The following is a 23,020-nucleotide window of genomic DNA, read 5'->3' as shown; positions in this document are numbered from 1 at the left end:
GAGTGAGGACTTGCGCAAAGATGCAGCCACAATCTGCTCTCTGCTTCCTTTGGGAACCACAGGCAAGGTCTGACGAAAGTCTCCAACAAACAACACAGTAACACCACCAAAAGGAGCAGGGTTGCCCATAAGATCCTGAAGAGTGCGATCAACGGCTTCAATTCCATAGCGATGCTGCATTGGTGCCTCATCCCAAATGACCACCCCAGTCTGATGAATAAGACCATCAAAGTCAGAGTTTTTCTCCCAAGAGCAAGAGGAGCGCTCATTGAGACCCTCAATGGGGATTTTGAAGCGAGAGTGAGCAGTGCGACCACCATCCAGAAGCAAGGAGGCAATGCCAGAAGAAGCAACACAAAGAGCAGCCTTGCCTTGAGAGCGGACAGAGGCAGCAATGGTGTTGCAAACATAGGTCTTTCCACCACCTCCAGCACTGTGCAGAAAGAAGACTTGGCCTTGGTTGGACTGGACTGACTGCATGACAGCATCATAGGCATTCCTCTGCTCAGCATTGAAGGTCAATAGATTAGTCTCCACCTGAAATGCAAGGTCAGCTCAAGGTCAACTTTGAAGGATGCATGGTAACTGACCTGTTCCCAAAGAGCCACATAATCATGGTTAAGCTCATCCTGAAGAAGCACATTTGCAGCTTGGTTCCAATCTTGCAGAGGCAAAGGCATAGGAGGATAGTCAATAAGGCGCTTTCCCATTCCAGTAAGGACTTTGTCCAGCAAATAGAGGCCATAATCAAAGACATCCTCTTGAGTAGGATCAGGAAAGCCCATGGCAGTAAGACGCACATGCAGATCATCACAGATTTTGTCCTTGTAGCGATTCCAAAGAATAAGAGGTTGTGAAGGAATACAGAAGCGAAGGATGGTGGCAAAGAGGGATCTAAGTTGAGTTCCAGTCTGCATATCTGCTGCTTCAGCCAAGGCCATATCCCACTCTCCATCATCCTCCAAAAGGCCACGTGCAAAACAGGCATCACGATAGGTAGGATATTCAATGCCTTCATAAGTGCGAATGTCTTTCCAGTCTTTGGCACCTTTAACAATGGTGAGCAATGTTCTGAGGTAAAAGCGTTCGCCTGCAGAGGGATGGACAAATAACATTCTGCCAATAGTAGAACCCTGCTGACGTGGAGTCCATATTTTCTTTGACTGGTTCCAGACATAGTGAAGAGGAAAGTCCTGGTAGGTATGAGCATGAGCAGCAGGAAACTTTTGGTTGGCAATAAACCATTCAGTCAACTCGGTTTTCTGGGACCTGTCTCTGTTTAAGACTTCTTCAGGATTATCATCAGCATCAAAGTAGACCTGCTGTTCATTAGGGAGATGGACAGGAAGACGATAGACTGTGGGGGATTCCAGATGCCTTGGGAATTCAAAGATGTTCCAGCAAGCCTCTACAGGTCCAATATAGCGAGCATCCACATAGTCCTTAATCTCATCAATGTCTCCAATCTGAAGTGTAGCACGATCAGGACCTTTGTAGATATACTTGTGGATATATTTGACAGCCTTGATGGATGCACAGACCTCCACATTGATATGGCAGTTGTATTTGGCAAGGAGATAGGGATTATAAGGAACAACATCACGATTGTCAAACTGCATAGTATGCCGAGTGAAGGTGCGCCCATTGTTTGGCCTAGCATATGTAGGATAGCCATCCTCACCATAGAGGGTCTGCTCAGTAAAGTCCTTCCGATAGCGCTTGCTACAGAGCTTGACTTTTGTGCCCCCAATATCTTTTTCTTCCATGCAACGTGCTTGAGGAAACTCAGGGCCACAGCGTCCATGGAGCATGTATCTTGTGACAGACTCATAAAGCATAGGATGGGTAGCAGGATCTGGAAGCTGGGCAGAGACAATCCTATCCACATCTTCAGCACTTTGAATTTTGTCCTGTGCATCAAGGAAAAGAAGAAGATGCATATGAGGAAGACCACGCTTTTGAAACTCAATGGTATAAACCATCCCTGCCACCTTGCCAAACAGGCCCTCCTTGATATCCTTTATAAGAGCCTTCATCTTCAAGGCAAACACACGTGCAACCAAGTCTGGACGATCAGAAGGCTGCTGAGTTGAACCACCATCATATTTTAAGAGCTCTTCAGTAATCTCTGGCCAGTTAGGGTTTGCAGTCATGGTGATAAAGATGTCAGGCTTATGGCAGTGGCGAGTGATAGCCATAGAATCTTGGAAAAGCTGATACATATAACGTGGACTGCCTGCATGAGTAGAGGGAAGCACAATACGTTTTCCCCGCTGGCCTAGGTCTACCTCAGCTTCTGCATGGATAGCATCAAACAATGACTGGTACTTTTCAGCTCTGATCTCCTTCTGATGGTTCCTGATCCAGAAAAGGTTGCTAGACTCAATAGATGCCCAAGCATCAACCACATATTGCTGAAATAGCTTGCCAGCTCTAAAGATGGTTTCAGGATCAAGCAGACGGCGCATAAGACGATAGGCATAATAGCAGTGCTGAGACACCTTGGATGAGAGCATTTGGCCATTAGGTCCAGGATGAGCAGGAATATTGGGATAAAAGCCTTGTTCGCCATGTGGAAATAATGTCACATAATGCAAGGGACTATAGTGAGGGTGAAGATGGCTGAAATGCTTTAGACCTCCATGGTTATAGCGGACAACAATATCTCTATGCAAGTCTACTTCCTCATCTCCACTTCCAGGAATGATGGCAGCAACTTCATCTGCGGTAGGCTCATTATAGCGGCGATGATCAGTATTGGGCAAGACAGCAATACGGGCTGCAAGCTTGTCTCGTTCTCCAGGATTCTTGTCTGCCATGATTTGATAGGCATGGCGGTACAGGGGAACATAAGGATTGTGCTCATGAAACATATCCTGCAAGTTATTCATGATCTCAGACTTCAAGTTGGGATTGGCATTGTTGCGCTCATTGAGTGCAGCCTGAGGATCAATAACATAGAGCTGAGCATAGGAAGGTCTAAGATGGTTGGGTGGTAGCAGGGTACCCATTTGATGATAAAGTTCTCCATGGATTTTAAATGCATATGGCCCAGAAGTAGTGGTAACATGATCTGATAGCTTGGCAGCAATAGAAGTAAATGCAAATGCACTATTGTATTGCCTGATATTTAGCCTGAATGATTTGGCATTCTCAGTGTCTCCACAGAGAAGATTACGCAGTGTTTGAGGAGGGTCCAATAACACAGGCAGCCTAATTTGGCCTTGTAAATAGCACATGCCAAAGCGGATGTGATTGCGAGTAGAGGATGATAGCTTTTCAGAGGAAAAGTGAAGGGCTTTGCAATGGGAACATTCAACATCCATATGGCCAACACTATAGCGTGCGTCAGGCTCTTGATAAGGACGATGACCAAGAGGTAGCTGTTGCATTACTTGATTTTGAGCCAAAGCATGGTGGTTTTGCTGGATGGCTAGATTGGCATAATGCTCCTGCTCTTCTAGATGGACTTGTATTTGATTTTGAAGGTGCTGCTGCTGCTGTAGATCATCAAGATGTTGTTGCTGAACAAATGCCTGCTCATGGATTCCTTCCTCCTGTCTTTGCAATTCATGCTGCTGATGTCTTTGCTGAGGCTGCAAAAGCTGCTGACGGACCTCTTCAAGACGCTGCTCATGAAGGAATGCTCTATGCTGATCAAATGCCTGTTGCTCTTGCTGATATTGCAAAGCCTGTACATCTGACTGAGGTGGCAATGGAGGCTGTGGTCGATAAGAGGAAGAAGCTGGATTATGAGGGAGAACATCTGATTCAGGCCTTGTATTCTCTCTACGACGCCGTCTACACTCTGCATGGCTTTGTTCAAAGTTATTCATCATGCGGCGCTCATAGTCAGGATGGCTAGCTGCTGCAAGACGTGTGCGAGCCTGTCTATCATGATTCCCAATCAAGTGTCGTGGAAGATTAGGATAGGCAGAAACATTCACAGGCCAATAATGAGGTGGTGGTGCAGGCATTGGAGGAGGAGCATAGATAGGATACTGTCCAGGAATTTGGTAAGCCGTAGCACCATGATAGACAGAGTGTTGGAACATGGGAGCAGGATAAAAGTGGGGAGGAACATATTGAGCAGGATAATATGATGGAGCAGAAGGAGCAGCAACTGCAGAATAGTATGACTGGACAGGAGGAGCAAGTGTGGCAGGCTGGTGAAGCTGAATGGGTGGTGCAAGAGAAATAGGAGGCTGAGCAGGATTAGAAGTAACAGGATGGGAAGGTCTAAAAAGATTCTCAAAGACAGGCTGACGAATAGAGCCTCGTAATGCAGAACGCTTGCGCCGAAGAGTAGGAGAAGTCATCTGAAGCCTTTCAGCACGCTCTTGCTCCCGCACAGTCTGGCGTTCATGCTCAGGAGTCCTAGGAGGAGTTCTTATAAACCCTAAAATTAATAAACAAATTTTGTGTGGTTTAACAAAAACTGCATACCTTGTCATAGTCACATCCACATGGGCAGCCTCTTCAACAGCCTCTTGGTTTTCAACATGTCTATAGTTTCTTTTTTTTAGCCAATGACCATAAAAAGATTAAATAAAACCACATACCCATTGAGATTCTCAGGTGGAGGAGTCATATACAGATCATCCTCATCTTCACTATTATTGGCATTCTCGCTATAGCAAATATGAGTACACACAACCAATAATAAGCAAAAAGTAAAACACATACTTATGTACAGTCTCAGGTGGAGGTGTCATATAGAGATCATCCTCATCATCATCTCTAAAGAGAATTTTAGCACTAAAACAGTATCCAAGCAAGCCAAAGATACTCACAAAGGTGCCAATGCAGGCATCCAGACTTCCACCACACCCTCGTTAGGAGGCCTACAAAAAGAGTTGAGCACAATAGACATGATGCAAGCAACACAGACTTACAAAGGTGGAACACTCATTGTGAAAAGCTAAATAAAAAAAACACCTGCAAACAAAACCAAGAGCCAAGAGTGGTTGCCAAGCTAAGCACTCGCTGAATGCCCCCTCACAGTTCACCTGAAGAAATTGCCGCAAGACAGTGCCAGGGGAAGAGGATTCCCAATGCTCTTTGACAACTCGATGTCACTCGTTGTCTGCAAAGCAGGTCGTTGTGACTGTGAGATTGTGGTAAAAGGTACCTGAGCAACTGAAACACTGCAGGATGAGAGAGGTCCAGGCAGCTATGAAAAGACTGCTTTTGGCTACAGCAAACTAAGGCCGTGCTGGTAGACTTCACACCCTGTAGGCTCTTTCTAAGCAGAATCCGTGCTCAGAGACACCCAGTAGAGCAGAGTAGAGTTTGAGAGAAAAGCCAGTGAGGAATAAAGCAGAGGAGAGCACAGATGAGGGTCCAGGACAGAGATGATGGTGGTTGGCGGCAGAGATCCAATGTCGCAAGCCTCGCGCGGAAGCGCTGACTCATCGAATTTCAAACTCCGACACGCTCCGTTTCGCGTCCCGAAGCCTATGGGACAGTGGTCTCGCGTGGTTTCTTACGTGGCCCACGCGAGCATAAGCGAGGAGCACGCGAGCATAGCCGTCGCTTAAGCGCCACAATTTTGCAGTGTTGCCCTCTATTTACTAGCTTCTCACCCGTTGCGTTGCGACGGCGCAACCATGCTTAATCCAAGTTTTTGTTACAGTGCTTGGTCTCATGTGCCTGTAAAGTCTAGTCTCTGTAAAGTCCAGTGCTTGTAAAGTCCAGTGCCTGTAAAGCCCAGTGCTTGTAAATTTTAGTGCCTATAAAGTCCAGTGCCCATAAATTATTTTGCCCTAATATAGCTCTCTGATCATATTCTATAAGGTCCTGCCCATAATATTCTCTATATAAGACTCTCTTGTCAAGTATTATTTAGTTCCTCTATAAGGTCATACCTATAAGGCTTTTCCATAAAGTGCTAGGATACTATTTCAAGCTCCAACAGCTGCCAATATATGGCCCATATAAGGTTCTCCTATATAGCTTCCTTTATTATATTCCCCTGTTAGGTTTCTCCATTATGCTTATCTATTATGTTCCTCTGTTAGGTTCCTCTATAAGATCTTGCCAGTGAGGCTCTCTTGTGAAGCTCCTCTATAAGGTGCTAGAATATCACTTTTAGTGCCCATAAAGTCTAGTTCCCATGATACTCTATAATGTCCTGCCTATAAGATTCCCCTATAAGGCCTCTCTATGAGATTTTGCAAGATGACATTCAAAAGATTCCTCCCCTATAAGGTTCCTCTGCCAGATCCTGCCTATATGGCTTTCCTATTAGGCTCCCTTTTCATATTCCATGAAAGGTTCTGCCCATAAGGCTCCCCTATCAGATTCTGCCCTATGAGGCTCCCCCATGAGGTTCCCTATGGGGTGCCAGAATGCCATTTTGAGCCCCGATGGCTGCCGAGGCACGGCCTGCTCCAGTTGTTGGCATTGCCGGGCAGACCGGGATGCCGTGTGAAACCCCGACAGCTGCCGAGACACGGCCCGCTCCAGTTGCGGAGGTTGCCGGGCGGCTGAAGAGACAGCTCGCTCCGCTCGCCAAATTTGTCATGGCGCTCGCTTCGCTCGCGTGGTTTCTTACGTGGCCCACGCGAGCATAAGCGACAACACGCGACATTAGCCGGCGGAGTTTTGCCACAATTCTTCACTGTCGCCCTCTATATAGGGATGGATTTATGGATGGATGGATAGAGATTCACACACCGAGCGACACGTTGTTTGTGTTTCAATTCTCCGAGGGTTCGCAGACTCGCTTGTGTCCTACTTGTTAACAGTCACTGCGAGGATGATGAATCATGCAGAACAAATTCACAGTCAGACATTACGGACTTACCTCGCTTGACATGTTCGATTACAATATCGAGCTTTGCCGCAGCCTGCGCACATTTGAAGAGCGTGCGGTGGTTCCTTGTCGTGGAATTCGCATCGTGCCCAACTGCAATGAAGAGCAGCGATGGAAGGGGTAGCCGATGACGCCGCTTGGTCAGAAGACCCTGTCGCGATCGCAGAGACATTTCCCGAAAACATGCTCTCTTGCAAGCTGAGGTAATAACCAAATTCCTCCCAGTCAGAGATCGCGCGCTGATGCGCGGATTGATTCTTGACGGGCGATGCGATGGCGCGGAGACCAAGGTTCGGTATCAGACTCGCCGTATAGCGTTCATCAATATAGTAGACAGGTGGTGATCCCCGTGAGCCCGCATTTCTTCGGTCTTCGTTCTTTGAAGATACAGCTTCGGCAGATAAGACCAGTCCACTGACAACGTGCCAAAATGGCGAGACCAGGATCAGTTTGGAGTCGGAAGCCCTCGGAAGCCGCATACCTAAATCTTCCGGATCTACAGCATGCTTTGCTCCAAAGATCATGGCGCGAGACATTAACTTCATCATGCCGTGTTGTTCGACCAATTCTATCAAAACCTCCCTATCACACTCCTTGAACGCCCACCTGAGATGGAGTGTGGGTGTCAGTATGTGAGAGGCCATATTGATTTGCACTCCCACACTAGCGGCTCAACGGCCCATCTGATGGTCTTCCATAACACTTCTTCGCTTTCCCCTCTCTGCCTTCGTATAGCAGGAAAGATGAATTTGTAGGTGCCTTGTTCCAATGCCAACCATTTCGTTGCCGGATGGGCGGCGAAGACGGCAAGGAACCTCATTAGTTGGTATAGTTTGATGCCGATGAGGGTTTGGTCCTGCAGGTCACGATTGAGCTGATCTACGAACAGATGATGACCGAATGTGTCGACGACGGCTTCTTGCACGAGCTGGTCTTTGTCGCTCCGGGACGATGATAAGGACAAGGTCAACAGGCTCAAGGTTGCATCGTCATCAGAATTGGGGCGCTTCGTGTACTGCCAGATGTAGAATGCGACATGTCCGATTCGTGTTTGTGTGAAAATAGAAGTATGCTCTTCGGTCCAAGAAAGATAAGCTGGCGCATGAGCGCTCAAAGACAACGGTCAGCGCACCTCAGATGCACTGCCGTGCTCCATCTTAAGGTAAGTTGTCCAAGCAAGCATCGGTATAAGTTCTCATCGACGTCTTCTTGCAAGATGCTACGCCTAGCCCAAATGAAGTCCCAGAGCTCGACGGTCCTGTCGATCACTTCATTGGAGACAATCGGATTCCTCAAATCGTCTATGTTGTCCTCATCCTTCTTGGTTAGGTTCGGGAGTATGATGGCTAGACCAAACATGACCGTCGACAAATAATTTCGTGTCTATCACAGCAGGATCAGTCGAAGCATGCGGCAGGTTATACAAACAGCACAGACCCTGACGTCGTGATAGATCTCATCGGTCAATATGATATCGATATACACACGATGCAGCCCAGCGGCAAGCAGAGCATTCCACTGATCGCCCGAGGTAATTGAACCGCTAGTAAGGCAGGACATCACTGCTCCGGCGAGATCCTGACGCTCAGGCGATCTGTCTTCGTGAAGGGCTCGTAGGAGGATCGGTATCTATCCTGGCTCACTACAGAGCATCGAATAGTAAGTGTGAAAGTTCTGGGGGATGCCGGCCATCAGCGGAGGTAGTGCAGCGACGATGGAGTGGTATGATTTAGACGGTGGTTGGTATCGGTGTGAATGGAGGAAGGCGAGCTCCAGGAGAATCAGACCAGCTTTATAAGAAGCAGAACTGGTGAGAACGTTTTCCAGCCCGCCCTAAAACATGTCACCGAAACCAGTCTCGGAGCGGTTGGAAGCCATTGGTTCCAGCCGAGAGCAGAGTTCGCAACGCCGCGGAGATTGAAAACACTTCGTTGGCAAAGTATTGGGTGCAGACCTGTTCTGACGACTTTTGCAGTGGGTCGTGCGAATGCAGTTCGCTTCTTTCTTTCACTGTCCGACAACGATATTAGTCAAGGAACCAAACGTTCACCTTGAAGTTTGATTCGTATGCGTTTATGGATGCTCAGATATACCTCTACATATCCTGCTCGCAATTATGCTCCATCGAAATCCTTTCAAGCAATGTCAACATTTCATTATCGGCCATCCCCGTTCCGACGGAGGAAAAATAGACATCGGACGTGTCAAAGGCACACCTCAGGTTGTGTCGCTAGCCATTCACCTGACAACCTCTGCGTCACATGTCGACCACTCGTCGTGCGCTTGCCAGTTTTTATGTTGTGGTTGTATGATGCTGTTCACTAGGAGCTCAATAACTCACAAGCTACCAGTAGAACGCGACTAACCAAGGTAGATCTGAAGATGCTTGAGATGTCAGTGACAGTGTTTGAGAATTAATCTATTGATGAGCCCACGGTACGCAGTGTTTTCTATATGAGGCCCCACACCGGGCTTGTGTATTACTACTGCGGTCAAGGCGCCTCTGTGTCTCGGAGTTAAGGACATACCGCGATGGGATACATGAGGAGTCACGAAACACATCCCAAGATCCTGTGCTTCTGGGTAAGCCGCCAGCCCAGCACAAGCCATGATGCAGCGCAGCGTGTTTGCCTTGGACGAAATCATGTTCGAGACTTCGAGTGTTGTGTTGTTCTGAGGAGAGAAGGTTGCCACCGTGATGTGACGTCACGGGAGCCTGCCCTAAAGCACGCACGGAAGCAGCGATCATGAGCTCAATACCCTTTGCCCCGCCTCTCTACTCATTATCGCCGTCGCCGTCGCCGTCGTTCCCAACGTACGTTCCTCGCTGTTCAGCTCGGCATCCGCAGTCGCTGACAGGCCACTCCCATCTATCCTCTAACATCAATTCCGCGACTGCGGTGCTCCACGCGCTCGTGCACCGCCTCGGCCTGCCAAATCGATATATACCTGCCCCGCGTGTCACTCTCCGACAACATCAGCCCCCCACTTACATCTACCCTTCCCACTTTACGAATTAATCTGCCAACATGGAGGATGAGGTCGCTGCGCTCGTGCGTGTGCTCTCCGTTCTCTCATCCGCGCCGTCCAGCTCACAAGATCGGCTCATCATCCACAGGTCATTGACAACGGTTCCGGCATGTGCAAGGCTGGCTGTAAGCACTCGTTTCACTCTGTTCATCTCTCGATGCTCATTCGAATCGTTCGCAGTCGCTGGTAAGATTGTGTGCTGCTCGTACAGTAAGTTAGACAATTCACATCCGCGTAGGTGACGATGCCCCCCGTGCTGTGTTCCCGTAAGTCATCCCGCTCTCCCACGCGTGCGCCAGCGCTGATCACCCATCGCAGCTCAATCGTCGGCCGTCCCCGTCACCAGGGTGTCATGGTCGGCATGGGCCAGAAAGATTCCTATGTCGGGTATGTCCGAGTTGTTTAGGGGTTGCTTTGCGATCCATCTATCTCATCGCATCCCTCTGTTCAGTGACGAGGCCCAGTCCAAGCGTGGTATCTTGACCCTCAAGTACCCTATTGAGCACGGTATCGTGACCAACTGGGACGACATGGAGAAGATCTGGCATCACACCTTCTACAACGAGCTCCGTGTCGCGCCCGAGGAGCACCCCGTGCTGCTCACCGAGGCCCCGCTGAACCCGAAGGCCAACCGTGAGAAGATGACGCAGATCATGTTCGAGACATTCAACGCGCCCGCGTTCTATGTCGCCATCCAGGCTGTGCTCTCGCTTTACGCGTCCGGTCGTACCACCGGTATCGTCCTCGACTCGGGTGATGGTGTGTCGCACACTGTCCCCATCTACGAGGGTTTCGCGCTCCCCCATGCCATTCTCCGTCTCGATCTCGCTGGTCGTGACCTGACCGACTTGCTGATCAAGAACTTGACTGAGCGCGGCTACCCGTTCACGACCACGGCCGAGCGTGAAATTGTCCGCGACATCAAGGAGAAGCTGTGCTACGTCGCGCTGGACTTTGAGCAGGAGCTCCAGACTGCCGCTCAGTCGTCCGCTCTCGAGAAGTCCTATGAGCTTCCCGACGGTCAGGTCATCACGATTGGCAATGAGCGGTGAGTGGCTTTGTGATATCGAGGCACGAGTCACTCTGATGTGTGTGGGCGAAGATTCCGTGCGCCCGAAGCGCTCTTCCAGCCAGCCTTCCTCGGACTTGAGGCCGCTGGTATCCACGAGACGACGTGAGTCGAGGGATCTACATGGATGGTCGTGTGTCAGCTGGGGGCTGATCGTCCATCTCTTCCAGCTACAACTCGATCTTCAAGTGCGATCTCGATATCCGTCGTGACCTGTACGGCAACGTCGTGCTCTCTGGTGGAACGACGATGTTCCCCGGAATTGCGGACCGTATGCAGAAGGAGCTGACGTCTCTGTCGCCATCGAGCATGAAGGTGAAGATTGTCGCGCCTCCCGAGCGGAAGTACTCGGTCTGGATCGGTGGATCTATCCTTGCGTCGTTGAGCACATTCCAGAATCTGTGGTGCTCGAAGCAGGAGTACGACGAGTCGGGCCCTGGCATTGTCCACCGCAGTGCGTAGTCTCTCGCCTTTCCGTGTCTATGTGGACGTCATACTGAACCCCCGCTTTACAGAGTGCTTCTAAGCGGGAGGAGAAGTGGAAGAAAAGAAGACGCACGCATTGTATTAGAAGAAGCCCCTCACGATCGGGATCGGCGCCGCTCGTTGTCGTTCTTGCTTTTGTCCTTCCTTCGTCCTCGCCTCCCGTTATGGGCACCCCCACCCTACTTTCATCCGCATTGCACCTTTCCTAACATGAGTACATTCACAGCAACGACCGCACCGGCGATTCTTTCTCTCATTACGACATTAGTTCTGCGCTTGTTTTTTTCTTTTCTCTTTTGACTGCTTCTAGTTTGATACACTGCGACGGCTGCAATGAATGATTTTGAAGCCTTTGTGTGCGGTGTTTGATTGAGGAGACGATCACTCGCAATATCGGCGGTATCGCCTCGGTTCGCCGCGGCGGTGTTGCGATAGTTTGTTGATCCGTTTTTATGTTTTCATTTTATTCGATCGGAGTCGAATGAAGTTGCTGGCGGTCAGCCTATACTGGACGCATCCCAGAGCTGCCAGCAGCCTTGGGTCTGCAGGTCTGGCTTGAGTTTGACTGCGTGCACATCGCGATTTTTATGACGGTTGGTGGTACAAGTCTCCTTGTTGTTGTCCGCTCGCACGGAGACTTATGGATTCGTTCATCACAGCTATCTGCCGTCCTTATCGTGGACGGACCTCGTGTGCGAGCGTCCTCGCGCGCTCGCTCCGCAGCGTCAATTCTCTCACTTATCAGCGCTTCGCCGTCTGCTTTTGGCTCGCTCTGGTCTGCATTCAATGAACAGGCTGATATGGTGCAGGGCTTCTGGCCCTCGTTCCTGCGGCCGCGCTTCTTGGGAAGATTGACTGGACGGCGTGACCCCGTTCATGACGATATATAAAGGTGGGGACACAGGTGCCTCTTGTCGACTCGAGACTTGCCGCGCGTCCGTGTCTGTCTGGGATCTGTCATCTCTTTGAGCGACCTTGCTCTGGTGAGTTACACCGCTCGACCTTTTGTTTTTGTTTTCGAGTCGTGCGAGTGGGTTAGTTGACCTGTTGCGATCTTGCCGCTGGGTGGGTTTCTAGACGAACGGAGCTGAGACTCGAGCTTGAGCGAGCGAGACGAAGATCATGTCGGAATTCATCCCAGAGCTGCCCGCGACGCGCCGAGGCGGATCCGCCCCCGTCCTCGAGCACGCGTCCTACGAGAAAGAAGCGTCCTCCACCGGCGCCGCAGACGTGCCCATGGTCAAACCGCACTGGTACCGCTCGACGCTATTCCAGTGCGTCACACCCCTCTTTCCCACACCGTCGCGCCCGCCGCCTGAGGCACGCGCGCGTACGCAGGATCTGGGTCGTCGGCGGCGTGTTCTTCTGCGCCCCCGGGATGTACAATGCGCTGAGCGCGCTCGGCGCGGGCGGCCTCGCGACGCCGTGGTACGCGAACGCGACCGCCGCGGCGGGGTACGTGTTCATGGCGTTCATGTGCATCTTCGGCGGGCTGTTGGTGTCGAAGATCGGGATGACGAAGGCGCTGCTGGTGAGCACTCTTCGCGCTGGTGCCTTCCGCTCTCGCTGGACGTGTGTTGAACATCGTTGGTGCAGATCTCGTCGACGGGAGATGTCATGTTTGTCCGATCTCGAATCTGTGCGAGGGTGTATGTGATTTACGTGCTGTGGGTAGATATGCGGGTAGTCTATACCTGAACAGCAAAAATGGGACGCAGTGGTTCCTCATGCTGGGTGAGCGAAGACCATCGCTTCTCAGGTCCACATCAACAGCCTATCTGACGCGGTCTCCCAAGGATCCATCATCTCCGGAATGACGTGTGTGCTTACTGCTCGTGATATCGTCGACACACGCTCACCACATCTCGCCGTGAGATAGGGACGGCCTGATGTACTCGGTCGAAGGTGCCATCATCACCGGTGTGTCCTGTCAAACTCTGCCGGCGACAATGGGCCTGATGACAGCTGAACAGCGTACCCCGAGCCCGCCCGTCGCGGGCGAATGCTTTCGCTTTGGGTCTTCTTGCGCAACGCAGCGCCCGTCGGTGCGCCTCCCTCCCTCCTCTTCTACTCGCGCTTTGTTCATGACGACTGCGCATGCCAGTCGGCGGTGCTATCATCTTCGGCCTCAACTCGAAGACTGACTCTGCGGGAGGTGTTTCGCTGCATACGTACCTCGTCATCATCGGCATCAGTGAGTGATCCCTTTGCACCAGGGTTCGCCTCGTACCGCGGAGTATTGACCAGGAGCGCTTGGGCTTCACGTTGCGTCACAGTGTGCGCGGGCCCGTTTATCGCAGTCCACCTCTCGCCGCCCAAAAAGGTGCAGCGCACGGATGGCAAGCCTATCATCTTCCGCAAAACTAGCTTCCGGTGCGCTCCTTCTCACCCATCTCCGTGCCCTCTTCCACCACGCGCCAGGCCTGACCTCCCCGTGTGCAGCCAATCGCTCAGAGAATGGGCTGCGGTCGCGACCGCGCCCAAGATGTGGCTGCTCTTCCCGCTCTTCTTCACGTCCTGGTTCTACGGGTCGTACATCGGCACGCTGCAGACGCAGTACTTCAACGTGCGCACGCGCGCGCTCACCGCGTTCGTGACCCCCTTCGGCGACATCCTCGGCGGGATCTGCATCGGGTACTTCCTCGACTGGAAGCGCCTCACGCAGAACCAGCGCGCGAAGTACGCGTTCGTGTTCCTCGTCGCGCTCAACCTGGGCCTCTGGTGCGTCCCCGCCTGGCGGGGTTTTTTTTTTTCGTTTTGGAGACTAGGACTTAGGGATCGGTGCAGGATCTGGACGGCGGTGATCACGAAGTGGCTCGAGGACAATAAGCCCGTGGTTGACTGGACCTCGGACTCGTTCGGGCGCACGTGGGCGCTGTTCATCCTATTCGAGTTCGCGACGATGGCGACGCAGTCGACACTCTACTGGATCGTCTCCTTCCGTGCGTACCCACACCCTCTCAGGCCCGCACACGGAGCCCTCATCCCTGCGGTCTACCCTCGCTTCCCGCAGTCTCGTCCGACGTGAACACGCTCTCGTATATCACTGGCGCGCTGCGCGGCGTCGAGTGCGCGGGCCAGGCCGTCGCGTACGGCATCAAGAGCACCAACACGTCCGACTGGATCTCCATCGGGCTCAACGTCGGCCTCTTCGTGCTCTCGATCCCGTTCGCGTGGGTCGTCGTCCGCGACATCGGGAAGGAGGGCGTCGACAACACCATCGGCGTCGTCGTAGGCGCCGGCGCGGCTCAGCCCGACGCGCCCGACGCGGCGGAATACGCCCAGGAGAAGGCGGGCTCGGAAAAGTCGGCGGTTTAGACTGGCTCGGGAGGCCGAGAACTGCAGTGCTCGGCTTGGGTTGAACATGGCAGTTGTGGCAAGGCGAGGATGCCTTTCATGCTCTGCGACGATGATTGGAACGACATGTATTCACGAGCTCTGCTGGTAGTTTCGATGTTTTGTTTTATTTACCTCGCCCTCATCCGGGGTCGGACTTCCGATGAGATAGCATTTTTTGCCGCTCGAATGGTCTCGATATGAAGACGCAGACCACAATTCTGTCAGCTGCTCCGCGTAGGTAGGGGTTGGCAAGCCCGCATTGATTACAATATATATCGTACTCTTGTCGTCTAAACTGCTTCTCTCCTCCGTGGTGCCGCGCGCAAGATATCGTCAACTCTGCGGGTGCAAGTCAGTATGACGCATACGAGGTGGAGGAAAAAATAGAACGCACCGGATGATCATTTCCGCCGCTTCGCTCGCGCTGTTCACTACCTGCCACTTGAGCTTGTAGCTTTCTGTGACGCCCAGCTTTTTCATGGAGCCAACGTCGCCAAGCTCCATATCTAGGAAGGCTGAAGTTTAGCGTCACCCTTGGAATATACGGGCAGCACCTACCAAGGCCCGCGTCTGGCTGTCCCTCGTAATGCGCCGCGCGCAGCCGCGAGACGAGGTCTGAAGAGTCGTAGCCCGCGTTATCCGCGAGGATGGTCGGGATCTGCCTGAGGGCGTGCGCGAACGCCTCGACCGCGAGCGCCTTCTTGCCCCAGACCGTCTTCGCCGCGCGCTCCACCGCAACGCTCATCAGCATCTCCGCGCAGCCGCCGCCGAGCACCACGCGCGTCTCCTTCACCGTCTGCGAGAGGACCGAGAGTGCATCATGCAGCGACCGCTCGGCCTCGTCTACCATCTGGTTCGTCGACCCGCGCAGGACGACCGTGCACGCTTCGCCCGCCGCGACGCCGGAGAATTTGATCAACTGCGATGGTGTCAGCGTTGAGGATGCGGCGCGAGTATATTATGTGGACGGTGCGCACCTTGTCCTCGCCGATCATGATCTCCTCGATCAAGTCGCACGTCCCGAGCTTCACCAAGTCCGGCCGCTCGAACGTGCTCGCGATCTCGCCGCCCGTGACGAGCGACAGCCGCTCGACGCCCTCAAAGTCGGCGTGCTCGATGGTCAGGATGCCCTTCTCAGCCAACAGCGACTCCGGGTAGTTGTAGATGAGCTGCCGGTTGACGAAGACGTTGATGCCGTGCGTGGCGATCGCGTCGACTTTTCGTTTCATTTTTTCCTGCGCTTGGCGTTGGGGACGAAGAGAGGGTCAGAGGAGCGGAAGAGACGCACCCGCTCGGCACGTTCCAACTCGGCAAGTTTTCCTGTCCCGTCAACTTTGACGCGGGCACCGAAGATCTTGATCTTGTCGGTGTCCATAGCTGGACATCCGATGTTACACGTGCGACTTCAACTCCACAGTCAAGAAAACTTACAGGTGTTGGCAATAAGGATTTTGGCATTTTCTAGCCGCTTGGGGCAGTTGACGCCAATCGCCTTGTCCAAGATAAAACCTGATGGAAGTTGAATAGGGAGATCGTCCGAGGATAAATGAAGCGCACCTTCGTCAAGGTACGAGTCTGTCAGCTTTCCGCCGACCTTTTTGATGATCTGGATGTGCTCCAAATCTGTTGAACCCTGTTCACCGCAGCATTAAAAGAGCGAGATCGTGATCAGTGGTTCCATGACATACCTTCAACCTCAAAACTGCATCGACGGCGAGATTTGCGAAATAGGCCTTGTCTTGGGACAAAACTTTCGACGACAAGGTTGTCCGCGCGATGTTAATCAAGTCTTGGCGGAACGTTGCAGGGTTAGAGCTGAGAAAGATATGGAGTCAGCCCAGCTGACAAAAAAGGAGCAGCACACCACGCACCCATGATCAACAGCAGACTCCTCCAATGCCTTCAGAGCCGCTGCGCTCGCGATCCGATAGCCCTCGACAATGGTCTGAGGGTGTATCTTCATGGCGATGAGCTTTTCAGCCTCTCGCAGCAGCTCCGCCGACAACACACACACGCTCGTCGTCCCATCTCCGACCTCATCGTCCTGCACCTTCGAGATATTCACGAGAATCTTCGCGGCGGCATTGTCGAGCTGAATCGCCTTCAAAATCGTCGCGCCGTCGTTCGTGACGTTTATGTCTCCCGACGACATGGATTGGAGAATTTTGTTCATGCCCTTCGGTCCGAGGGTCGATTTGACGAGATCGCCGAGCGCGAGTGCGCCGACGAACGACGAGAGGCGGGCGTTCTCCGCCTTTTCTTCTGTAGCCTGTGGTTGTTGGTCAGTGGGCGAGCATAAACGACTGGAAATGAACGCGCCTCGTCGTTGAAGATATTGATGGACATTGTGGATCGTCAAAGTCGTTGAGGACGATTAGAGCGAGCACGCTTACGCTTCCAATAATGGCCTTGCGCGGTGTGACCTTTCGTGACGTTGTACTTGTCACTGTGACCTTCGCGCTCGTGACGACATTCACTACTGGTCTTCACAGTTCAGGCAAGCACGACAAAGGATAGGCTTGTATGCACGGCTCAATGTTGTTACTCTCCGAGCTGTAGCTTTACTTAGGTGCTTTGATTCTTTTAGTGCGTTCTTGGACCGTCCAGCGGCGCAGCGCACTATCTCAGCCCATATGTCCTCTGTGCATCGGTGCGAAGGTTCAAAACGGGATAGATTCCCGTCTCGTGGGTTCAGAGCCTTTTGTTCGTATTGCCAGTATTTATGATTTATTTTTCGTTCGTGAACTGATCGTGTACAGGTGTTCAACCACCTGATACGGTCATCGCGTCATCCCGAGGGCTACATATTTATCCCTTATGCTTTCGCGAGGTCATCTGTTCCAGCGTGACTTATGTCGCGGGACCTGCAGGTAATTCTCTCAGTATGTCCTCCGCTACGACGACTTGGCTAGACCCTCATGATGCAGCGGCCCGACATCTGCCATCCCTGTGATGCTCGGTGCCTTCGCAAATTGGTCTTGTTCGTGCTGCCCGAAACGGTCCTCAAAGTTCATTTCATGATGTTCACTGGTATAAAGCAGCGGATATTACCCCCACAGTGATAGCGTCTGCACGCAATGCTACTCCCTTTGTCCCTCTTATTCCTTGCTGGTTTTGTTGCGCGGGGTCGGTCTGCCGTGTCTTCAGGCCCGTGGGACGCTTTCAACTATTCACCTCATTCGCGGACCGTTGTCCCCCTCTCAATTCACTCTACGCACGGGCCCATTGAAGGGGCAGAAGGCTTGGTCAAGGACGGGAGCGCCACTTTCAAATCAAAAGATGCCTACCTCACGCTTGATTTTGGTAAGGAGGTAGCGTACTTTCCCCGGGTTTCACCTTTCACTTCATTGTTTACGCGGATGAACAGGTTGGAGGCATCCTCTCTCTGAACATAGACAATGCGACAAATTCCTCCGCCTTCTCGTTTGCCTTCACCGAATCCTCTATCTTTATTAGCCCCACCGCGTCAGACGACTCAGGCTACGCGACTATTAACCGCGATGCTGACGGGGCCGAACACATCCTCGCTCCTCTTACTCTTGGCCCATTTACCCAGCCAGCTGACCGGCTTCGTGGTGGTTTCCGTTTTCTGACCATTGCCTCCACGTCGGACGCTGTGCTCACGATCTCCAACATAACTCTTGCGATCACCTTTGCACCTGATGCGCCAGACCTTCGCGCATATACCGGATATTTTTATGCGGACGATCCAGTCTTCCATGATCGAAATTTCTTGACGAAGATCTGGTATGCTGGCGCATATACTGCGCAAACCAACATCATCGACTCGAACCAGGCCAGAATGTTCTGGCCCACTGGGGTACAAGGTCAGCGATATTGTGATTTGGCGGAGTTTGATAGATAAATCGGGAATCTCACAGGTTGGGCAAACAATGCTTCTGGAGGGCCGGTCGAAGGGACTATCCTGGTGGACGGAGCGAAGCGCGACAGGTAAGATTTATGATTACCCACGAATTACGAGTGGAAACAATAGCTGAATAAATTCGCAATTCTATAGAAATGTATGGCCAGGTAATTGAGACCGTTCTCAGCCTCAGCCTCAATTTCAGCTTTCATTCCTTCCTCTAGGTGACATGGGCATCTCGGCGAACACGCACCTTCTCTGGAGTACGGACCTGCTTCCGATAAAGAACTCCCTTCTCGTCATGTTCTCGACATCCGACCCCGTAACGGGCGCTTTGAATTATTCTGGTCCGCCGATCAACGCCCGAGGCAGCGACACCTACATCTCTTGGACGCTCATTGGGACGCACACCTATTGGTTGTACTCGAACGACACAGAATTCGTGCAGCGTGTGTGGGCGAATTACACCAAGGCTGTCGCATTTTTGGAAAACCAGGTCGACAGCACGGGATTGATGGACGTTCCGATAGCGTTTATGAACGATTGGGGAAGGGATGGGGGAAGTGGGCATAACTCGGCAGCCAATGCTTTGCTATACCAGGTATGTGATAGTGTCGGCTGGTGAATCTCGTCAGTACGTGCTCATGGAAAAGACACCAGACACTGCTCACCGGCGCTGACCTTGCCAAAGCGTTGGGCGATAACGAGCTGGCGACTCGCTACCTGGCCAATGCGACGACCGTCAAGGTCGCATACAACACCCTTCTGTGGGACGCCAAAGCGGGAATGTACAGAGACAACGATACGACGACGCTGCACCCGGAAGATGGCAACTCTTTGGCGGTGGATTTTAATTTGACAACGTCCGAGAGCCAGATTCAGGCTATCAGCCAAGGCTTGACGAATTTTTGGACGGATATCGGGCCTGTCACTCCAGAGTTGGCTGATACGATCATTCCGTTCGTGGGAGGGTTCGAGGTAAGGACTGATTCTCATGGTCTCTTGAGTGCGCTTTACATATTGACTGGCTTTCATGAAGCTTCGGGCACACTTCATTGCTGGTCAAGGAGAGCGTGCGCTCGACCTGATTAGAAAAGAATGGGGCTACATGCTCTACACGAACCTCAGCGTGCAGTCTACTCTCCTGGAAGGATTCACCGCGAATGGTTCTCTTGGGTGCGGGTTCTTCCAACTCTCTTTGAGCGCACTTTAATATGTCTTGAATTGTAGATATCGCAGCGCTGTCGGCTATGACCACGATTTCTCGTACACCAGCCATGCCCATGGCTGGAGTACAGGCCCGACGGCCGCCCTTTCATTCCACGTTCTCGGGCTACAGATCACCACACCGCTCGGCGCCACCTGGTCTCTCAAGCCTGTGCTCAGCGGACTCAGCGCTGCCGAAGGCGGATTCGAAACGGGCCTGGGCTGGTTTGGCGTGAAGTGGTCCGTGGCGAAGGGGACGCTCACGGTGGTTGTCACCGCGCCGGACGGCACGTCGGGCGTTGTGGACCTGCCTGGTCACGGCGCGATCAAGGTGGATGGGCGTTCGGTCGGCTCTGGTACCGTCACGGTCACCGGCGGCAAGCATACACTTGTACAAAGAGTTTGAGTTCTGCGTTCAAGCTCCTTCATAACAGTTTTTGAACTGGATCTGCGTTGCACTGTGCTTTGCGATCCGACTGTTTCTGGGCAGGATTGACATTGTCGTTGAACGATGTGATGAAGCTTGAGGCCTCACGCCTCACTCTGAATTCGGCTCATCCTACACCCATCACCGACAACTGGTGAGTCCCATGCTTCCAACAACCTTCAGCAGTATGCAACAGATTCGGGTCGCGAAGTATCCTTCTAAACAGTGTCGTAAAAATTTCAGCCTCACGGGAGGTGGCGAAATATGAGCATCGGCGTTCAAAGACGCTACAACGACTGCATTTACGACAAATAATATCCAAGATAGCTGACTGCATCTCGAGCCTGCATCCGCCGGTCATGACATTGTCTTGAGGTCAGCATTGATCTTTGAAGGGCTGAATGGACGGAACAGTAGAGATGCCGCCCTCATCTGTCTTCTGCTCACTCACCTGACCTAGTGTGCTCAAATGCCTTGGTGAGCGACGCCCCCTTGTCAGCGACATTGCTTGATTCAGGTTTGACATTGCTCTATCTTGAAAGGCGCCTCCACTAATCACATGATATGATTCCATTGGACATAGGGTGTCGGGAAGCTTCACGGGGTTGCCAGTATGATATATATAAGAGGAGCATCGAGTAGTATCCGGGTCAAGGAACCGCTCCTAAATCTTGAAGATGGCATCCATTCTCAAACAGTTATCAGATCTCATAGCAACCTCGGTCCGCGACATTGACGCCGCTTGTGATGCACGAGGAGTATCTTTTCCTTCTCTGGATGAACCTTTCTCGGAAGAATCGGAGCGCGCGCGCCAGGAGGAAGAAGTTCTCAGCAGTATTGGTATCATAGTAGCTGCCGCGACGCAGCTCATCGCTGTCGCCAGGGCCCCGTCAAACTATCTGCTCTCCATGGTCCTTCAGGTATTACTTTCTTTAGTTGAGATGGATGGAACACACCTTGAGTCCACTGGCTGGCAGCACACCATCCCAGCTTGTCTCGGAGCAGCAAACGATGGCCATGTTGCCGAAATATTGCGCGAGGCCGGCCCGCAGGCGAGCCCTCACTTTCCGTTCTAAATCCGAGGCCTTACAGAGGTGTGGATTATAGGGAGCACATGTCAGTGATATCGCCAAAAGGAACGGCATGAACGCGGCTCGGATTGGTAGCGTGTTCTCTGGTAGCGTGTCGGTCATCGCTGAATCGTGATTGCAGGTCGAGTTCTTCGGCTGCTCGCTACGCACCATATATTTAGGGAAGTTTCTCCCGACGTTTTTACCAATAATCGTGTTTCTTCTCTGCTGGACACCGGGAAACCAGCGGAGGAAATTCTCAAATTGTGTGTATTGGCTGTTTCTCCGCACAAATGCCCGATTTGAGTGCTGTTCAATGCGAATCTCTAGCCCACTCCTCAAACACGACGGCACCTCCGGATTTTCAGCGGCCGTTGGACATATGTATGTTCGTAGGATGATCATGCAGTCATTGCCGACCGGTGACTATGCATTTGTTATAGATCAGATGAAACATTCAAAATCGTTGCAGCACTCTCTGAGACTTTGCACGACCCTATATTTGGTCATTCAGACGAGCCCAACCGATGTGCCCGTTCTGTAGCCTATAAAACAGATCTTCTTGCCTTTGAGTGGTTGGAACTACCGGAGAATAGCTATCGCAGGAGGCGTTTTGGGGTGTTCATGGAAGCCATGTCCAAAGTGCAGCCGCTTGACGCTGCTTCGAGCGGTGAGTTTCACTAGGTATCTCATGAATATCTATGGGTGATACTGAGATCACTATCTCACCAAGGTTTTGACTTCTCTTCACTTCCAGATGGCGCATTGGTTATCGACGTTGCTGGAGGCATCGGGTCTGTATCGATGTTGCTTGCAAAAGCCTATCCCGAGTTGAGAATCGTCGTCGAGGATCTTCCTGGGGTTGTCCGGGATGCAGAGAAGGTATGATACGCCGCCTGCTTGGTTATGAAGGAGTTTCCTACATGATCTTCGCAGTTCTGGAAGGCCAATCTCGCGGAATCACTCGATAGCGGTCGTGTACGACTTGTTCGTAAGCGAGCCTCCTTGTTATATATTCGCCTCAGAAGGCTGCGGCTTACTTCCAATAACTCGTCGACAGCCCATGATATGTTCACACCTCAGCATGAAGCCTTTCGCGCGCCGGATTTATTCGTCCTACGTAGAATCCTTCATGACTGGTCAGATACCTATGCGATGAAGATTCTCAAGCATCTCCGCATTGCGGCAGGGGCAAGGACTCAACTGCTCATTATCGACAGTGTCCTTCCATACGCGTGCCCACCTGACCCTCGGAAGACAAAACCGTTCAAGGTGTCCGAGATTATTGAACCGCCTGCGCCATTACTGGCCAACATGGGTGGAGCCGCCTCCTTATGGTACGCTCATGATATCGCGGTAAGATTTCAATTTTTTACTGGCCCGCGGCCGTATTACTGAATCTTGACACGGCGGCGTGTTTCTAGATGTTAGCTTTTCAGAATGGTCAGGAGCGCACCGCTGACCAGTTCAACGAGCTTTTGAGAAGCACAGGATGGGAGTTGAAAGAGATCAAGAAAACGGATAGCATAGGAGCATGGCCACATATCATCGCAGCCCCATTGTGATGTTTCTCGCCGGAAAGACCCCACGCGTGTTGGACACTTACTTGATGTGTTGTGTACCTTCTTTAATTGCACTCAACACATAAGAACACGCGAACTCAGACGGTCAGCGAGGGCAAGGAGAGCTGATACTTGCATGTGGAGCAGGA

General features: G+C 52.0%; 9 protein-coding genes across 9 annotated transcripts; 4 read left to right on the top strand and 5 right to left on the bottom strand.

Moving 5' to 3' along the window:
- Window positions 1-1,961: 1,961 nt before the first annotated feature.
- On the bottom strand, window positions 1,962-3,836 carry HETIRDRAFT_314300 (uncharacterized protein; the record flags this gene model as incomplete). The annotated part of the gene is made up of 1 exon (XM_009546029.1): window positions 1,962-3,836. A coding segment is annotated over one exon (1,875 nt), but the record flags the coding sequence as incomplete, so codon positions are not given.
- Window positions 3,837-3,893: 57 nt separating this feature from the next.
- On the bottom strand, window positions 3,894-4,873 carry HETIRDRAFT_313011 (uncharacterized protein; the record flags this gene model as incomplete). Its single annotated transcript, XM_009546028.1, has 5 exons — window positions 3,894-4,389; window positions 4,447-4,506; window positions 4,563-4,631; window positions 4,687-4,740; window positions 4,794-4,873. Coding segments are annotated over 5 exons (759 nt in total), but the record flags the coding sequence as incomplete, so codon positions are not given.
- A 1,862-nt stretch (window positions 4,874-6,735) lies between these two features.
- Window positions 6,736-8,377, bottom strand: HETIRDRAFT_425936 (uncharacterized protein; the record flags this gene model as incomplete). Its single annotated transcript, XM_009546027.1, is given in 6 exon segments — window positions 6,736-6,752; window positions 6,809-6,968; window positions 6,988-7,423; window positions 7,480-7,926; window positions 7,950-8,200; window positions 8,255-8,377. 6 exon segments carry the CDS (start codon window positions 8,375-8,377, stop codon window positions 6,736-6,738), a joined length of 1,434 nt encoding a protein of 477 aa, XP_009544322.1.
- A 678-nt stretch (window positions 8,378-9,055) lies between these two features.
- Window positions 9,056-9,463, bottom strand: HETIRDRAFT_416350 (uncharacterized protein; the record flags this gene model as incomplete). Its single annotated transcript, XM_009546026.1, has 2 exons — window positions 9,056-9,138; window positions 9,253-9,463. 2 exons carry the CDS (start codon window positions 9,461-9,463, stop codon window positions 9,056-9,058), a joined length of 294 nt encoding a protein of 97 aa, XP_009544321.1.
- A 146-nt stretch (window positions 9,464-9,609) lies between these two features.
- Window positions 9,610-11,554, top strand: act1.1 (actin 1.1). Its single transcript, XM_009546025.1, has 10 exons — window positions 9,610-9,632; window positions 9,799-9,870; window positions 9,936-9,972; window positions 10,005-10,010; window positions 10,086-10,113; window positions 10,166-10,234; window positions 10,299-10,895; window positions 10,950-11,021; window positions 11,087-11,370; window positions 11,432-11,554. The coding sequence occupies exons 2-10, from the start codon at window positions 9,847-9,849 to the stop codon at window positions 11,440-11,442; spliced, it is 1,128 nt and encodes a 375-aa protein (XP_009544320.1). The 5' UTR covers window positions 9,610-9,632; window positions 9,799-9,846; the 3' UTR covers window positions 11,443-11,554.
- Window positions 11,555-12,524: 970 nt separating this feature from the next.
- HETIRDRAFT_450101 (uncharacterized protein) lies at window positions 12,525-14,720 on the top strand (the record flags this gene model as incomplete). The annotated part of the gene is made up of 12 exons (XM_009546024.1): window positions 12,525-12,676; window positions 12,741-12,933; window positions 12,999-13,021; window positions 13,078-13,136; window positions 13,199-13,220; window positions 13,282-13,322; window positions 13,376-13,447; window positions 13,507-13,596; window positions 13,679-13,775; window positions 13,845-14,123; window positions 14,190-14,344; window positions 14,416-14,720. The coding sequence occupies 12 exons, from the start codon at window positions 12,525-12,527 to the stop codon at window positions 14,718-14,720; spliced, it is 1,488 nt and encodes a 495-aa protein (XP_009544319.1).
- A 218-nt stretch (window positions 14,721-14,938) lies between these two features.
- On the bottom strand, window positions 14,939-17,106 carry HETIRDRAFT_439306 (uncharacterized protein). The gene is made up of 10 exons (XM_009546023.1): window positions 17,061-17,106; window positions 16,613-17,010; window positions 16,430-16,556; window positions 16,299-16,374; window positions 16,173-16,250; window positions 16,030-16,118; window positions 15,719-15,976; window positions 15,300-15,660; window positions 15,136-15,247; window positions 14,939-15,080 (listed from the first exon to the last, which is right to left on the bottom strand). Exons 1-10 carry the CDS (start codon window positions 17,085-17,087, stop codon window positions 15,032-15,034), a joined length of 1,575 nt encoding a protein of 524 aa, XP_009544318.1. The 5' UTR covers window positions 17,088-17,106; the 3' UTR covers window positions 14,939-15,031.
- Window positions 17,107-17,818: 712 nt separating this feature from the next.
- Window positions 17,819-20,331, top strand: HETIRDRAFT_155612 (glycoside hydrolase family 78 protein; the record flags this gene model as incomplete). The annotated part of the gene is made up of 8 exons (XM_009546022.1): window positions 17,819-18,052; window positions 18,109-18,568; window positions 18,623-18,692; window positions 18,760-18,773; window positions 18,831-19,207; window positions 19,267-19,584; window positions 19,646-19,782; window positions 19,837-20,331. 8 exons carry the CDS (start codon window positions 17,819-17,821, stop codon window positions 20,216-20,218), a joined length of 1,992 nt encoding a protein of 663 aa, XP_009544317.1. The 3' UTR covers window positions 20,219-20,331.
- Window positions 20,332-20,916: 585 nt separating this feature from the next.
- On the top strand, window positions 20,917-22,874 carry HETIRDRAFT_124158 (uncharacterized protein; the record flags this gene model as incomplete). Its single annotated transcript, XM_009546021.1, has 10 exons — window positions 20,917-21,159; window positions 21,217-21,291; window positions 21,347-21,401; window positions 21,452-21,575; window positions 21,640-21,693; window positions 21,753-21,979; window positions 22,043-22,191; window positions 22,246-22,300; window positions 22,370-22,665; window positions 22,734-22,874. The coding sequence occupies 10 exons, from the start codon at window positions 20,917-20,919 to the stop codon at window positions 22,872-22,874; spliced, it is 1,419 nt and encodes a 472-aa protein (XP_009544316.1).
- Window positions 22,875-23,020: the final 146 nt, after the last annotated feature.

The sequence above is a fragment of the Heterobasidion irregulare genome, assembly GCF_000320585.1.
Source record: "Heterobasidion irregulare TC 32-1 unplaced genomic scaffold scaffold_03, whole genome shotgun sequence".
Taxonomy (NCBI): domain Eukaryota; kingdom Fungi; phylum Basidiomycota; class Agaricomycetes; order Russulales; family Bondarzewiaceae; genus Heterobasidion; species Heterobasidion irregulare.
The sequence above is the reverse complement of the archived record's forward strand: the minus strand, read 5'-3'. Positions and strand labels throughout refer to the sequence as shown.

Bases quoted from the DNA above. Each gene is read 5' to 3' on its own strand.
- act1.1 (XM_009546025.1), top strand. From the start codon at position 9,847: ATGGAGGATGAGGTCGCTGCGCTC. The intron at 10,114-10,165 runs GTAAGTCATCCC...CACCCATCGCAG, and splicing joins GCCCCCCGTGCTGTGTTCCC to CTCAATCGTCGGCCGTCCCC. The intron at 10,235-10,298 runs GTATGTCCGAGT...CCCTCTGTTCAG, and splicing joins CAGAAAGATTCCTATGTCGG to TGACGAGGCCCAGTCCAAGC.
- HETIRDRAFT_439306 (XM_009546023.1), bottom strand. From the start codon at position 17,087: ATGTCCATCAATATCTTCAACGACGAG. The intron at 16,557-16,612 runs GTGCGTGGTGTG...TATCTTTCTCAG, and splicing joins GAGTCTGCTGTTGATCATGG to CTCTAACCCTGCAACGTTCC. The intron at 15,661-15,718 runs GTGCGCACCGTC...ACACCATCGCAG, and splicing joins TCATGATCGGCGAGGACAAG to TTGATCAAATTCTCCGGCGT.